This window comes from Chiloscyllium plagiosum, chromosome 30 (assembly GCF_004010195.1).
Source record: "Chiloscyllium plagiosum isolate BGI_BamShark_2017 chromosome 30, ASM401019v2, whole genome shotgun sequence".
Classification (NCBI taxonomy): domain Eukaryota; kingdom Metazoa; phylum Chordata; class Chondrichthyes; order Orectolobiformes; family Hemiscylliidae; genus Chiloscyllium; species Chiloscyllium plagiosum.
In genome coordinates, this window is record NC_057739.1 from 47,046,685 (window position 1) to 47,063,202 (window position 16,518).

The 16,518-nt window shown below is 41.4% G+C and overlaps 1 protein-coding gene across 1 annotated transcript in view; it reads left to right on the forward strand.

Annotated features, from left to right (window-relative positions):
- Positions 1 to 16,518, forward strand: part of adamtsl2 (ADAMTS-like 2) — a 251,356-nt gene that overhangs the window by 9,841 nt on the left and 224,997 nt on the right. The window contains exons 3-4 of the mRNA XM_043719728.1: positions 3,018 to 3,160; positions 10,409 to 10,567. Coding sequence (XP_043575663.1) covers positions 3,018 to 3,160; positions 10,409 to 10,567 — 302 coding nt within the window. The remainder of the gene's footprint in view (positions 1 to 3,017; positions 3,161 to 10,408; positions 10,568 to 16,518) is intronic.

A 16,518-nucleotide genomic window follows, 5' to 3' on the forward strand; every position in this document is an offset into this window, starting at 1 on the left:
GCAGAACAGAAGTCTGCTTGCCCAGCTTCCCTACTTATTTTATGAAGTGTTAATGGTTAACAAAGTTAAAAATCACACAACACCAGGTTATAGTCAAACTGGTTTAATTGGAATCACACTCTCTTTTGGAGCGACGCTCCTTCATCAGGTGGAGGGCTTGATCATAACACAGAATTTTATAGCAAAAATTTAGTGTGATGTAACTGAAATTATCCATTGAAAAACTGATTGTCTGTTAAGCCTTTCATCTGTTAGAATACAGTGATAGTTTCACTTCTTTCATGTGTAAATCACAAAACCTCTTCAAAAGTTGCATTCTCGGGTTAGTTGTTAACAATGGTGATAGCTAGACAATATGTTGAGGTGTTGGCCCCCTGTGTTCTCTGTCTATGCCATGATGTTTAGATTGATTGATTGATTCTAATCTTAAAAAGTGAGATAAGAGCTTTACGTTTCTACATGAATGCATGCAGTTTTTGAGCAAAGTACAATTTAACTCTGCAAGTACAAAGTGTGGTGTGTGGGTGTACTTTTATCACTGACTCCTCGCCATGGGTCCAGAGGAAGAAAATGTTGTCAGTCTACCTGCTGTATAATGTTGGTTGGAGATCCTGCATAGACAAGTCTTGTTCAAACTGTCCACAAAAATGTTGGCATATTGGGGTGCAAATTTGATCCTCATGGCTGTTCGTCTCTGGATGAAGAACTGGTTGTCAAAGGTGAAGATGTTGTGATCAAGGATAAAGCGGATGAGTTGTCGGATGGTGTTTGGAGACTGGCAGTTGTTGGTGTTGAGTACTGAGGCTGTTGCCGTGATGCCATCATTGTGGGGGATGCTGGTGTAGAATGTGGAAACGTCCATTGTGACCAGAAGTATTTCTGGTTTGACTGGTCCATGGGTGCTGAGTTTCTGTAAGAAATCCGTAGTGTTGTGACAGAAGCTGGAGATCCCCTGTACAATAGGTTTCACGATGCCTTCCACGTAGCTGGAGAGATTCTCACATAGGGTCCCATTGCCTGACACGATGGGACGTCCTGGTGTGTTGGCTTTGTGTACCTTTGGAAGGCAGTAGAAGTCACCTACACGAAGTACATGGGATGAGGGCGCATAGGGAACTCTGAAGGACTGGATTCAAAGTTCTGATCAGTGTTTAATTCTCAGGTATGTTCTTTGGTCGGATCAGCTGGTAGTTGCCTGTAGTGTTCCTGGTTGTTGGTTGTCGGTATACTTCCTTGCAGTAATCTGTTCTATTCTGAATGACAATGGCTCCTCCTTTGTCTGCTGGTTTGATGACAATATTGTGACTGGTTTTGAGAGCCTGGATGGCATTGTGTTGTGAACAGGTGATGTTTTGCTCTACCTTGTGGGTATGCTGAATCTGGCATTTATATATTTCCTGACCGTTTGAGCATACATGTCAAGCCCAGGGCAGCAGCCCTCTGGTGGGGTCCATGTTGACACCTTCTTTGGTCACTCCTCTACAGATCCCTGTGATGAAAGGCTTAACAGACAATTTTTCAATGTATAATTTCAGTAACATCACACTGTAAATTTTTGCTGTAAATTCTGTGTTACAATCGAGCCCTCCCCTATCACCTGATGAAGGAGCATCGCTCCGAAAGCTAGTGTGATTCCAATTAAACCTGTTGGACTATAACCTGGTGTTGTGATTTTTAACTTTGTACACCCCAGTCCAACACTGGCATCTCCAAATTAATGGTTAACGGCTGTCTGGTGGGAAGAAGAACAATTAGTGAAAAGGGATGTGTGGCACAGTAGTACAGCCCAAAGTTTGTTATGGCTAGAATTAGCCAGCACAATTTAAACTCAGCAGGCAGTTGGCATGATGACATTGCATTGCTGACACATTCATCATATCTCCTTTTTTTTTTTGCCACCATGTTGTGGGTGGTACAGTGGTTAGCACTGCTGTGTCTTAGCGCCAGAGACCAGGGTTCAATTCCCACCTCTGGCGACTGAGTGGAGTTTGCACATTCTCCCCGTGTCTGCGTGGGTTTCATCCGGGTGCTCCGGTTTCCTCCACAGTCCAAAAGATATGCAGGGTAGGTGAATTGGCCATGCTAAATTGCCCATAGTGTTAGGTGAAGGGGTAAATGTATGGATGGATTGTGCTTCAGCGGGTTGGTGTGGACTTGTTGGGCTGAAGGGCCTGTTTCCACACTGTAAGTAATCTCTTTAAAAAAAAATGTGGGCCTGATTTGGGAATGTGAACACCAATGCAGACAGATTCCCATAACATTTGTTAGCTATTTTTGGTAGCTGGGCAAGTCCACTTTTTTGTCAATTTATGCTCCACTTGTTACAAAGAACAATGTGTGAAAGGGATGCTTTGTTGCTTGCAGGGCTGTCATGTGTTGATGGAAGGAAAATTGCTTTTGCATGTTGCTGCCAAATTGGTGGACTAATAGAATCTAAAATGATGCCTCCAATGAATACACCCAGTGCTCAATGAGTGCTAGTGCTTTGGCTACATCACCCCTTTTCTTTTTCCCCCTCTTCCTTCTCCAAATATATGAAGACTTTTGTCTTATTTCTCATCCAGGTCAAAAACCTCTACAATATTGCATACCATTAGCAACACCCAAAATAATCAAATTTCCAAATTGAGAAAGCAGTTGTCAGCACAACTGAACAAAACTTTTCATACAATCAAGCAAGAAACTCCAAATTGTGAAGTTTAAGTAATTTTGGGTCTTCAGCATTTTTTTCTGTAAATGTTTTCATTCTTAATTACTACTGCATCCTCACTATGCTTCTACTGGAAAGTTCTGGGAAACCTCACCCCAGATTAAATTCTAAAATCCCAGTTAACATTGCTGTAATTGAGCATTTTGCATATTGAAGTTAACATGCCTTAAGTGAGGATTTTAGAGTTGAACCCCCATCATGCTTTTAACCCCCATCTGCTCACAAACTACCTGTGCAAGTAAAAATTCAGCCTAATTTCAAAAGAAATATAATTTTGAATAAATATCTTGTATTTTGTTTCTCCTAGCAAGTGACGCAGACCTCTAATAGTTTAGAAGAAGGATTAGACAATACTGCCTTTTGGTGGGGTGAATGGGCCAAGTGGACAGGATGCACCCGGACTTGTGGAGGAGGCATCAAAACACAAGAAAGACACTGCCTGCAACAAAGGTAGAGATAAATGTTAATATGGAGGCAATGTTTATTTTATAATTGACAAAATGTCTTATCGGTAAAGATTTTGATGCAAGAACTGTAATTGCTCAATGAATGGCTGATTAATCAGCATCCGTCAAGGAAACGGTAGCTTAAATTGTTGGTTATAAGTGAATGTCAAGTTATATGCAAATTGTCCACAAACAGTTCATTTATCTCTCTTGCCACTTAGGGTTCCACTAGCTGTTCTCCATGCTTTTTGTTGTGCCAACTTTCACCTGACCCCCTGAAGGGTATAAAGAAGTATCCTGAGTGACTAGTCCACCAGTTTAATCCTACTTTTTATTTGGTGCTTCATTCTATCAGAATAACACTTATCACTTCTTCATGGCCATGGTAATTGTTTTTCTTGCATGATTTGTTGAGTGCCACAATGCAATTTTTAATCACTTTCAAAATTGACAAATCCACTTGTCACCTGAAATTAAGAACTACTGCATAGAAGATTTTTCTGTGCCTTTGCAACCAAAATTGCTGCTTTTTTTTTAAAAAAAACTCCAGTATCCTTTTGTGGGTAACTTTTTTTTATTTGCTGCTACATCCAAGCTGTCTGCCTCTCTCTAGCTGGCAACTACGGTTTGTTTCCTCTTTTTTTTTTTCAAAACTGGAACTTTTAACAAAATTTTTTTTTATATGGGAGAGAAGTGATCATTCAGCCTGTCATTCCTGTTCTGACTCTTTCAAAAGAACAACCAATTTAGACTTATTCCTCTGTGGTTTTCCTATAGCTCCACAAATGTATTCATTTTTTGTTTTTAACTCTCTGCTCTTTAACCCCATCTAAAGAGGGTTCAAAAATTCATTATATTTTTGCGAAGAAAGTGTAGAACGCAAATCTAGCCCTGTTCCCTCAAGATGTCAAAGAGCATATATATATTAGAAGAAGGCAAATAAAACCCCTTAAGTCAGAACTCAAACTCCTATTCAAAGATCCGAGAGGACTAACAGTTATAAAAAAATTTAATGCAAAAGAAGCCACAAAAGATTACTAGCAAGGAAATTCGCTGAATATTTTCAAAACACTCAGGAGCATGAGGTTAATTAAGAATAGAGTAAGACCAACTTAAAAACCAAAAGCTAACTTGTCTGTGGAGCCTGAAGATGTTGGCTGGCTTTTGACCACCTTGGGCTAGATTTTAGATATAAGTGGGAAGATAAGAGTCAACAATTGTCTAACATTGGCAGACCCAATCCATGCGCACAATTTCTTGGGGTGATGTGCAGCTGCATGATCAAGTTGTGCCTGTTAATTCCATACATTAGTTCAGAGGCAGTTGTGAGCATGGATGAGTGCCAAGGCAACCTACTTAAAATACTTGCGCCATCTAGCTCTGACCTTCCATTACCTCTGATAACAATAGCCATGCAGTCTCGTATTATTCGTATAGATACTTCCCTAACATCTACCTTGGGTCGATCATAGGAATTGTGTAGATGTTGAAAATAAAATTATACTCCTCACAATTTGAAACCACTTTCGTTCATAAATACCTGATTCAGGTGAAAAGTGTCCTAAAACCAATCAACTTGTTAGCCTGTTACTAAACCAAGTAAATACCAATCTGGTAAATTTTTTAGAACCTTTTAAACCTGTTCATCAAAACTTCAACTCTGCAATTCTTTAAGCTGCTTTTTTTAAAGAGTTTTTAAAGCTGGGTTATAATGGGCTCCCCTGTAACATCCCTTAAGAAATGTCGACAATAATGCCTATTAAAATTGCAGGAGCACCTTTTTCCAAGGCTAAGCCAGATGTCCTGACAGTCTAACAATAACTTTGATTTTTACTTTTGACTGACAGCTGCAGCAGTGCTTTTTTCATCTTTAGTAGACAGTATAATGAAACTTTACATCATACATTAACAGATCACAATCACCTGATGAAGGACCAGCGCTCTGAAAGCTAGTGCTTCCAAATAAACCTGTTGAACTATAACCTCGTGTTGTGGTTTTTAACTTTTAACAGATCTTATTCAACACTTTAAGAATATTTATCTCTCTGACGTAAGCATGTGACACAAGCTGCAAGTTAAACTGTTAGGAACAGAAATGTGGTCAGTTTTATTTCAGCAACAATTTTATATGTACTGCTGAGTTTGGGTTCCCACCTATGTGATAACACCATTTTGCACCTGCAGGTAAAAATGGAGACTCCAGCAATGAGGCAAATCTTCTGCATTTGGGTCCTACCCACTGTTTTAAAAGGATTCCAGACTTGCACTGACTCCACCTGTTTGCTTGGGTTGATTTCTTTTTTTTTGTTTCCCACAACAATTTCGGTTGAGATTCATGGCACTAACTATGACTCAGTGACTTTCTCAAAATCCTGTGCCCATCACTTGATTGATTATGCATCTGAGCTCTCCTCCATGCTTTCCATCAAATTGGATGGCAGGAGAGGTGGATGTGCTTTCTGTAATTCATGCTGCTTGTGCCATACTTAAACAGCATTCTACTATTCCCAAGGAAATAGCCCAGAAAGGCAAGTTAACCTTGACAGACTGGGACCTGAGGTGTTGGTAGAATGGCTGATGGTGAGTAGGCAGGTCTTTCTTTCTGCAAACAGAGTCCATGACACTAGACACATCCAACGTGGAGACATCTGTCACGCTCACGCTCTCTGGCTCGTGCTCCATGCATCAAAGTTCATGGACCACATCCTTAGTACGGTGTGCATCATGTCCACTGGACAGCTCTCTCTCACCTCGTCTTCCTAAATGTTGTTCTTTCTGCATTTCATCCTCCCTTGCTGTTCCATCAAATTTAATCCGCCCTGCTCCCTTATCACATTGCAGGAAAACTGTCACACAATTGCACTGAGATGATCATAACATTTTTTAAGCAAAAGAAATGGTTTCAAATTAGAAAATAAAATCCCATTCATCACTACACTTTTTTTGTTTACAGATCCAAAACCCCCAGTGATAGATATAGGAGAGAGTACAGTCAGAAGTGACAGTACTTCCTTTGAATAAAGGGAACTATGGAGCTGAGGGAGGAGCTGGCCAAAGTTCAATGGTGCAATACCTTAGCAGGGAGGAACCATGGCGGATATTTGTGTATAATGCAGAAGTTCCTAAAAGGAAGAAAGAACCCAGGAGGAGGCATGGGCGGCCGTGGTTGACGAAGGAAGTTAAGAAACATAAAGTTAAGAGAAAAAGTATAACGTAGCAAAGATAAGTGGGGAAAACTGAGGACTGGGAAGCTTTTAAAGAGCAACAGAGGATTACTAAGAAGGAAATACAAGAGGAAAAATGAGGTACGAAGGTAAACTGGCCAATAATATAAAGGAGGATAGTAAAAGCTTTTTTGGGTATGTGCAGGGCAAAAAATGGTTAGGACTAAAATTGGGCCCTTGACAGAAACAGGGGAACAAAGAAATGGGAAAAGAATTGAATTGGTACTTCAGATCTGTGTTCACTGGGGAAGACACAAGCAATCTCCGAGGTAACAGTGGCTGAAGGACCTGAATTTAAGGGAATTTATATTTGCCAGGATTTGGTGTTGGAGAGACTGTTAGGTCTGAAGGTTGATAAGTCTCTGGGGCCTGATGGTCTACATCCCATGAAGGAGGTGGCTCGGGAAATCCTGGATGCATTGGTGATTATTTTCCAGAGTCCGATAGATTCGGGGTCGGTTCCTGAGGATTGGAGGGTGGCTAATGTTATACCACTTTTTAAGAAAGGTGGGAGAGAGAAAGCAGGAAATTATAGACCAGTTAGTCTGACCTCAGTGGTGGGAAAGATGCTGGAGTCTATTATAAAGATGAAATTACGGCACATCTGGATAGTAGTAACAGGATAGGACAGAGTCAGCATGGATTTATGCAGGGAAAACCATGCTTGACTAATTTTCTTGAATTTTTTGAGGATGTAATTCTGAAGATGGACAAGGGAGATCCAGTAGATGTAGTGTACCTGGACTTTCAGAAAGCTTTTGATAAAGTCCCACATAGGAGATTGGTGAGTAAAATTAGGGCGCATGGTATTGGGGGCAAAGTACTAGATTGGATTGAAACTTGGTTGGCTGATAGGAAACAAAGGGTAGTGATAAACGGCTCCATTTCGGAATGGCAGGCAGTGACCAGTGGGTTACCGCAGGGATCCCTGCTGGGACCGTAGCTTTTTACAATATGTTAATGATATAGATGGTATCAGCAATAACATTAGCAAATTTGCTGATGATACAAAGCTGGGTGGCAGGGTGAAATGTGGTGAGGATGTTAGGAGATTACAGGGTGACCTGGACGAGTTAGGTGAATGGGCAGATGCAGTTTAATGTGGATAAATGTATGGTTATCCACTTTGGTGGCAAGAACAGGAAGGCAAGAACAGGAAGGCAGATTACTACCTAAATGGAATCAATTTAGGTAAAGGGGCAGGACAGAGATCTGGGTGTTCTTGTACACCAGTCAATGAAGGCAAGCGTGCAGGTAGTGAAGAAGGCTAATAGCATGCTGGCCTTCATAACAAGAGGAATTGAGTATAGAAGCAAAGAGGTTCTTCAGCAGCTGTATAGGGCCCTGGTGAGACCACACCTGGAGTACTGTGTGCAGTTCTGGTCTCCAAATTTGAGAAAAGACATTCTGGCTATTGAGGGAGTGCAGCGTAGGTTCACGAGGTCAATTCCTGGAATAGCGGGATTACGTTACACTGAAAGACTGGAGCGACTGGGCTTGTATACCCTTGAGTTTCGAAGATTGAGAGGGGATCTGATTGAGACGTATAAGATTATGAAAGGATTGGACACTCTGGCAACAGGAAACATATTTCCACTGATGGGTGAGTGACGAACCAGAGGACACAGCTTAAAAATAAGGAGTGGGCCATTTAGGACAGCAATGAGGAAAAACTTCTTCACCCAGAGAGTGGTGGCTGCGTGGAATGCTCTGCCCCAGAGGGCAGTGGAGGCCCACTCTCTGGATTCATTTAAGAAAGAGTTGGATAGAGCTCTCAAGGATAGTGGAATCAAGGGTTATGGAGATAAGGCAGGAACAGGATACTGATTAAGGATGATCAGCCATGATCATATTGAATGGTGGTGCAGGCTCGAAGGGCAGAATGGCCTACTCCTGCACCTATTGTCTGTTGATGTAATTTCTTTACTCCGTAGTACGGATATAGAATGTTTTGCCTGCAACAGTAGTAGATTTGCCAACTTTAAATACATTTAAGTTGTCATTGGACAAGCATTTGGACATGGAATAGTGTAGGTTAGATGGGCTTCAGATTGGTATGACAGGTCGGTACAACATCGAGAGCTGAAGGGCCTGTACTGCGCTGTAATGTTCTATGTTCTAAATGGTACAACACCACCCCACTCCACTCTTTCTCCGAATCCCTTTTCAGTCCTCATCCCATAAAATCCCTCTTGCTGCATCTGTGGATTTGGTTTGATTTGTACTCCCAGCTTAAAGTTTGTGTTTTCCTGGCGTTATCATACACCCAGAGCTAAAATATTCTCCAATTTGGATAAGTGCAAGGTTTTATCCATGCACTTTTGGTTTGTAACTATTACTAACTCCCTACTTTTGAGGTAATCTGTTTTTCTTCAAAAACAATTAATCTTCTCCCTTTCTCAGGAGTAACTTTACACGTGAAAACATCTGCAGAACACTTTTTTTTAAGAAATAGGGGTTTCCTGAAAAGTCTGCAAACAATTTCCAGAAATTTCTAACAAAAACCTTTTTATGTACAGTTGTATACTTCACTGGGTCCTACAACCTCTGCTAATTAAAAGCTCCATTCTGAAAACGAGTTCCTTTTCAAACGTTTTAAAAAATCACCATGGTGAAAGAAACCAGTTAATAATTAACTTGTTCAGACACTCAAAATCCATATGTCACAAATTCAAATATCCAAACTTAACAGAAATAAAAATATGAATTGCAATTTATATCACAATGGTGAAAAGAGAACATACAAAATAAGCAGAAGTAGACCTCTTGAGCCTGCTGTTATCCAGTCAGATAAAGGTTGATTTATTTGTTGTTTTTTGAATACTTCTGATAGCTGGTCCTCCCACGTTTAGACTATTTCTTTGAAGTAGGAATCTACATGATCTGGGTATTCTGAAATATTTCTTTAAATGGCTACATCTTCTCACTCTTTGATCTATCTCCTAGCCTGAGATGCTCACTTATTTCAGCTGGAACATCTACATTGTCCTCATTTAGATTTTAAATAAGAGTCTTCGACTCTGTCTTCTCCTTTTCTATTTGGATGTAAAATTCAATAATATTGTACTCACCACTACCTCATGGAGTGTTGGCTCTGATCAATAGTTTTATTTAAAATGTCACATTGCATAATACCAAGTTTTAATAATATCTTGCCAGTTCCAAAACAGCAGGTTATGTTTCTTTCAAACAATCTTGGAAGCATCCTATGAACTCGACATCCAGGCTACTACTACCAATGTTTTTTTTTGCATTTTTATATGTTTGGTAAAGTCACCCAAGATTATTGCCACCTTTATTTCACAAGAAACCACAATTGATTCTTCTATACTTTTCTCTCGTGATGGTCACTATTGACTGGCCTGTAAACCACTCATTCCCTTTCTGTTCCTCTACTTGACCCAAAATAAATCCATTCCAAACAAGAGCCATAATTGGCTGTCTCCACAGATGCTGCCAGAAATGTTCAGTTTCTTAGCATTCTGTTTGAATCTACATCCTAATCTTCTGACCCAATGTGATCTTTAACTGTTGCACAATCCATCCTTAATAATGCTATCCCTCCACCTGTATCTAGATTTCTGTTTTGTTTCTGTTGAATATTATATGTCTATTCAGGATCTGGATTAGTGGTGCTGGAAGAGCACAGCAGTTCAGGCAGCATCTGAGGAGCAGTAAAATTGACATTTCAGGCAAAAGCCCTTCATCAGGAATAAAAAAGCCTATGTCTATTCAGGACTCCATCCTTGTCATTCTAAAGCTGTCTTCAAAATGGAAGTGTGGTGCTGGAAAAGCACAGCCAGTCAGGCAGCATCCAAGGAGCAGGAGAATCAACATAAGCTCTTCATCAGGAACCTGATGCACTAACGTCGATTCTCCTTCTTGAATGCTGCCTGACTGGCTTTGCATTTCTAGCACCACTCTCTTCGACTCTGATTTCCAGCATCTGAAGTGCTCACTTTCTCCCTGTGACTATTAGATTTTATTTATTTATTTATTTACATAACTGTGCACAATTTACTGATTAGGGATCTTGAGCCCACTCGAGCTGGCCCTTCCATTCACAGGCTCCCAAAGGAAGGGGGTGACAGACCCTCCAGAAGCTGCTTCACCGGGCTCTCCAGAGATGTCCTACCTCTCCTCCACCCAGCTGTTTGTGATTCCAAAGACTGTCGAAGTCAGCCAAGGTGGGTGATTATCTGCCTCTAAGACAAGTAGGTCGAAATGGTCCTCCTAAATGATGCCCAAGTCTTCCAAGCCAACAGGGCCAACTACAGGATAAGCTCCTTCTACCACAGCTTTAGAGGAAACGGTCTACAGTTAGATCAGGTTGGAAGAAACTCGGAGGGCACACAATTGGTACGAGTGATACAACTGTACACTTTTTATAATTTTATATCCTCACTTTGTACTCTTAATGGCTTCTCTGTTTCTAATCTTGCTGTTGGACCTAGTTACCTCATTTGAGAGATGTGGTTTCTTCACACATTCCAAGGATTAAAGAAGCTGTAATAGCCGCATTGTTCATCTCTCTCCAGCTGATTTGGTGACTGCAGATAATCTCAGATGTCACAGAACCTTGTGACTCCAGTCAAGACTTTGTCTTTAGTCTGTGTTGTCAATATTAGTGTACAGAGATTGTCCTAGTGCCTTTTCTGCAGATAGCAGCCCACACTTTCACCTACTTCCCATCTGACTGTACAGAATCTATGCTGATTTTTCCATACAAATCTATAGGGAATTAATTGTTCTACATAACAGCATTTCAGTGGAACACAGCTATTCAAGGCTGGGAGACCATCGTGATTGAAATAAGGGACCGTTGGATCACAATGACCTGAGATTTTCGATTTGAAGTTGTTAACCTGGGCCAGTCAGGGAGCTCTGGCTGGCACAAACGGGAGGTTGTCTTTTTGTTCTAGGAATATCTGAGCTGGCTGGTCAGTGCCCTTGTAATGTGCACATGTGAAAGTGACATGGTGATGGGATATTTCAGTGGTGACAGGAGAAAGCAGTAAGCTGAAGAGAAATTGTTCACAGCATTCTTTTGAGTTGGGGTCAGCATTTTTGGCATCATATCTTTATTTGGGAAGCTTGAATAATTTGATCCTGCTGTCGGAAACTGGGCCTAGCATGTGGAAAGAATACATTACATTACTTTTTTTCTGGGCAAATGACATTGATGTAGATGAAAAGCAGCGAGTAATTCATCTGCTTGGGAGGCACAGCATTTTTGGTTATTAGAAACCTAACTTTCCCTAAGACACCAGATACAAGAACCTTTCAGTACAGGTTTAGTTAAGGAATATCATGATTCCAAGTCTCCCCACTTCGGAGATTCTATTGGTTTTACTTGATAGTTCGAGTACCAGGGAATCTGTATCAGGATTTCTGACAAGGTTAAGATGACTGGCAGAAGCATGTGATTCTGGGTTAACCCTGATTTGAGATGCTGAAAGATGTTTGTTTGGTATGTGGGATTATTGATGTAACTACACAAAAGCACCTACTAGCTAAAGCCAAACTGGACTTGACAGGCACCACAATCTGGCTTTGCCAGTAGAAAATGCAGCAAGTGGAGCATGACAGCTGTAGTGCATACTAATGGAAGTGGACACCCTGACTTGTCTGAGCTTGGGGAACACCATTTGAGTGAAGGCACTTGCAGAGCCTCACATGGAGCATATCCTAGCTCTGCCTACAGTAAAACCCCAAAACAAAGCTAAGCCTTGGCCAAATGGCTCAAATGTTCTTCAAATACAAGCTGGCAAGCTATTGCTATCAGTATGCTGGTTCCAGACAGCAAAGGAAGCCTGCAAGACCTGACAAAAACTGATAGGCCACCTATGTGTGGCTTGGAACAGCTCAATTGGTTCTGAATTTGATGTCACTAAGCAATCAAAAATATCTGATTAAATGGTCAAAAGTCACGTGAAACCTGTTTTTCTCCAACAGGTTTATTTGAAATCACCAAGTTTTTGGGGTGCTACTCCTTCTCCTCCAGGTGAAGAGAAGCACGCAGACAGTTTATAGGCAGATCAAAAGATCCTGCAAACAGTGAGATTGGCTCGTCAACAGGCTGAATAATAAGTCTTTGCAGGTGATCAAAAGTGTTGGATTATAGGTCATTCCTTCGCTTACTATGTAATTTATTGAGGCAGTGATAATTTCAAAAAATGTTAATGAGGTGGTGCTGGGGACAAACCTAATGGCTGGAATAAAATTACAGGTATGAATCACATGCTGAGGGTCTGACAAGTACTTTAAAACTCTACAACCTAAGGTAGAGAGATCATAACAATTTATCAAGGTGATGGTGTCAAAACAGGACAATAAGGAAGATTTTACAAATGGAGAATAGTGTGGTAGGGTTACATGTAGCACAACGTGAACCCAAGATCATGGTTGAGGCCATCTCCATGCATATGGAACTTGGCTAGTTGTTGTATCTCAAAGGCCACCTTGGAGGAAGCTTATCCAGAGATCAGAGGCTGAATGTTGTTGACCACTGGAGTGCTCACCGTTTGGGAGGGAACATTCCTGTCTGGCGATTTTTTTTTGTTATACAACCATTTAGCTGTTGTAGCATCTGCCTGGTCTCGCCAATATACCATGACTTGACATCCTTGCTTGCAGTGCCTAAGGTTTGAAACATTGGGGAGAGCTGTCCTTCACAAAACTGAATGTGAGCCATGCTTCCCTGCAATTGCATTTAGATGAGGATTCCCAGAATTATGCCACAATAAATGCCCATAAGGGTTTGTACCATTGAGATTGCCATTTGAGGTATCATCATTCTGCACATTTTTCCAGTGGAAGATGGAGAACATTTTACAAGGTTTACCCCAGATTGCCATTTATCTGGATGCTGTACTAATAACCAGGGAGACGAGTAAACAGCATTTTGGGAACTTGGACATCGTGTTTAAATATTTCTCCCAGGCAGTCGTGTGCCTTTAAAAGAGGAAAAATTGTGTATTCCACTTACTCCAAATGATCCTCTTGGGCTACAGAGTCAACAGAGAAAGTGAGGACTGCAGGTGCTGGAGAGTCAGAGTGGAAAAGTGTGGTGCTGGAAAAGGTCAGGAATGTGACTAAGGGCTTTGCCCAAAATGCCAACTCCTGCTCCTCAAATGCTGCCTGACCTACTGTGCTTTTCCAGCACCACGTCCTTTTCATCGAGAGCCGACAAGACTAGGTTGCACTGGTTGGAAGATAAAGTGAGTGCAATCAAAGTGCCCAGCTCCCACGTATGTACAGGAGTTAGGTCTTTCCTTGGGTTGGTGAATTATTACAGGAAATTCATATATAACCTCCCCTCCATCTTGGCACCCTTATGCCTGCTATTGAAAACGAGTCGGCCTTTGAAATGGTCACACAGAAAAGAAGTAGCCTTTAGGAAAGTGAAAAGGCAGCTATTGTCTTCGAAGGTGTTGGCCCACTGCAATTGCAAGGGAGGTGGTGCTGACATGCAGTGCCTCCCTGTATGTGGTTGGGGTAGTGTTGGCACACTGGTATTCCAACAGAGGAATATCCAATAATGTTTGCTTCCTAGACTTTGGCTGATACCTGGGCATCTTTGCATTCGATAAAGAGGGAAGGTTTTTCATCTTTGGTGTGAAAAAGTACCACTACTATCTTGATTAACATAACTTCATAATAGTAACTGGCTACAAACTCTTGCTAGGGCTACTTGAAGAATGGAATGCTGTGGTAGGCACTTTATTCTCCGTGCATACAATTACAAATTGGAATGCCATCCAATGCGGATGCTTTGAGCTGCCTCTCACTAGTGGATTCACTGCCTGTGCTTCCCCTGGAAGAGAAAGTGAGGTCTGCAGATGCTGGAGATCAGAGATGGAAATGTGTTGCTGGAAAAGCGCAGCAGGTCAGGCAGCATCTAGGGAACAGGAGAATCGACGTTTCGGGCATTAGCCCTTCTTCCCCTGGAAGAGTCAGTTCTGGTTTTTGATTTTCTAGACTCCCTTCTTGTCACCACTGACAATATCAGACTGTGGGCACAAAGATCCCATCATGGCAAAACTAAAAGAGCCAATGGTGTTGGGAGAAACAAACCATCACAACCAGGATTGAACCCTTTTTCTGGACTTGATGAGACCAGATTACTATACAGAATGGCACCAACTGGCAGGAGTACTTGCTGACACCTTTTAACCTCCCCTTACTACGATCTGAAGTCACTGTGCTTCAAGAAGATCACCATCACCCTGGTACCAAAGAACTTAACATACCTCCATAACTACATCCTCAGTGGCTCTGACCTCCATAATTTGTGAACTGCTTTGATAGGTTAGTCATTGCTCATTTAATTTTAGCCTCCCAGCCTTCCTTGATCCCTTGCAATTCGCTTACTATCACAACAGGTCCACGGTAGGTGCCATCTCTCTGGCCCTACACTCTCTTCCCTGGAACATCTGTTAAGCAAGGATACCAATGCCAGGCTCCTATTCATTGACTACAGCACTGCGTTCGACACTAATTCTAACCAAACAAATCTCCACTCTTGAGAACCAAGTCTCTGCTCCACCCTTTTCAACTGGATCCTCAACTTCCTGATCTGTAGACCACAATCAGTGAGAATAGCAACATCTCCTCCTCATTTGCCTTCCTAACCACCAACTGAACCTGTCTATTAACCTTGAGAGAATCCTGATTTTAAATTCCTAAGTATCTTTTTTTTTCTTCAAATTTTCCCACTTACAAAATCATTTATACTTCTATTATTCCTACAAGGTGCATAACTTCATACTTTCCCACATTGTATTCCATCTGCAACTTTGCCAACTCTCCTAGCCTCTGCATTCTACAGCCTTCCTACTTCCTCAACGTTACTTGTCCCTTCACCTCTCTTTTGTGTCATCTGTATATGAGGCAACCATGCTCTCAGCTCCTTTTTTTTAAACATTATACGTTAATGATTTCTACATAGTTGTAGACCCAGCATGGATCTCTGCTGAAATCTGCTAGTCACCAGCTACCATCCTGAAAAAGATGGTATATCTACTCTTTGCCTTATACAGTCAGCCAATCCTCTATCTATGCCAATACCTTGCCCCGACCACCATGGTCTCTTAGGTAGCAGCCTCCAGTGCAGCACCTGTAGGATGAATAGAATAAACCTGGTTTCATTAGTAAAACTAATAACCAAGGACAACAAAATTTTGGAGGGGAATAGAATTTGTTTTTATTCAGCAGGTGGTGGATGTCTGGAATTCAGTGCCTGGAATGTGGCAGAGACCAGATGCATTTTTAAAAATGTTTTCATCCTCTTGTTATATAGTCTGACATGGACAAAATGGGTTGATTGGCCTCCTCCATCATAGGTTTTTCTATATCTCCAGTTTCTCATCGTGAAACTTTATGACTGTTTCCTTTTTCTTAACTGGCATTGTTTTTACTTTGCTCTCTAAAGTACTTTTTAGAGGTCTTGCAGATGAGATAGAGAAAAATGAGTTGTTATCGCAAATAGAGAATAAAGCTTTAATGCCATTTCAACCATATAGTAAACACATTGGTTTAAACCTAAGGATAACAAACATTGAGCTTGTTTGCTGCTTTTAATTTTATTTGACATAGCTGTTTGCCATAAGACCATAAGACATAGGAGCGGAGTAAGGCCATTCGGCCCATCGAGTCCATTCCGCCATTCAATCATGGCTGAAGGGCATTTCAACTCCACTTAACCGCATTCTCCCCGTAGCCCTTAATTCCTTGTAACATCAAGAATTTATCAATTTCTGCCTTGAAGACATTTAGCGTCCCATTCTCCACTGTACTCTGCGGCAATGAATTCCACAGGCCCACCACTCTCTGGCTGAAGAAATGTCTCCGCATTTCTGTTCTGAATTTACCCCCTCTAATTCTAAGGCTGTGTCCACGGGTCCTAGTCTCCTCGCCTAAAGGAAACCATTTCCTAGCATCCACCCTCTCCAATCCATGTATTATCTTGTAAGTTTCTATTAGATCTTTCCTTAATCTTCTAAACTCCAATGAATACAATCCCAGGATCCTCAGCTGTTCCTCATATGTTAGACCTACCATTCCAGGGATCATCCATGTGAATCTCCGCTGGACACGCTCCAGTGCCAGTATGTCCCTCCTGAGGTGTGGGGCCCAA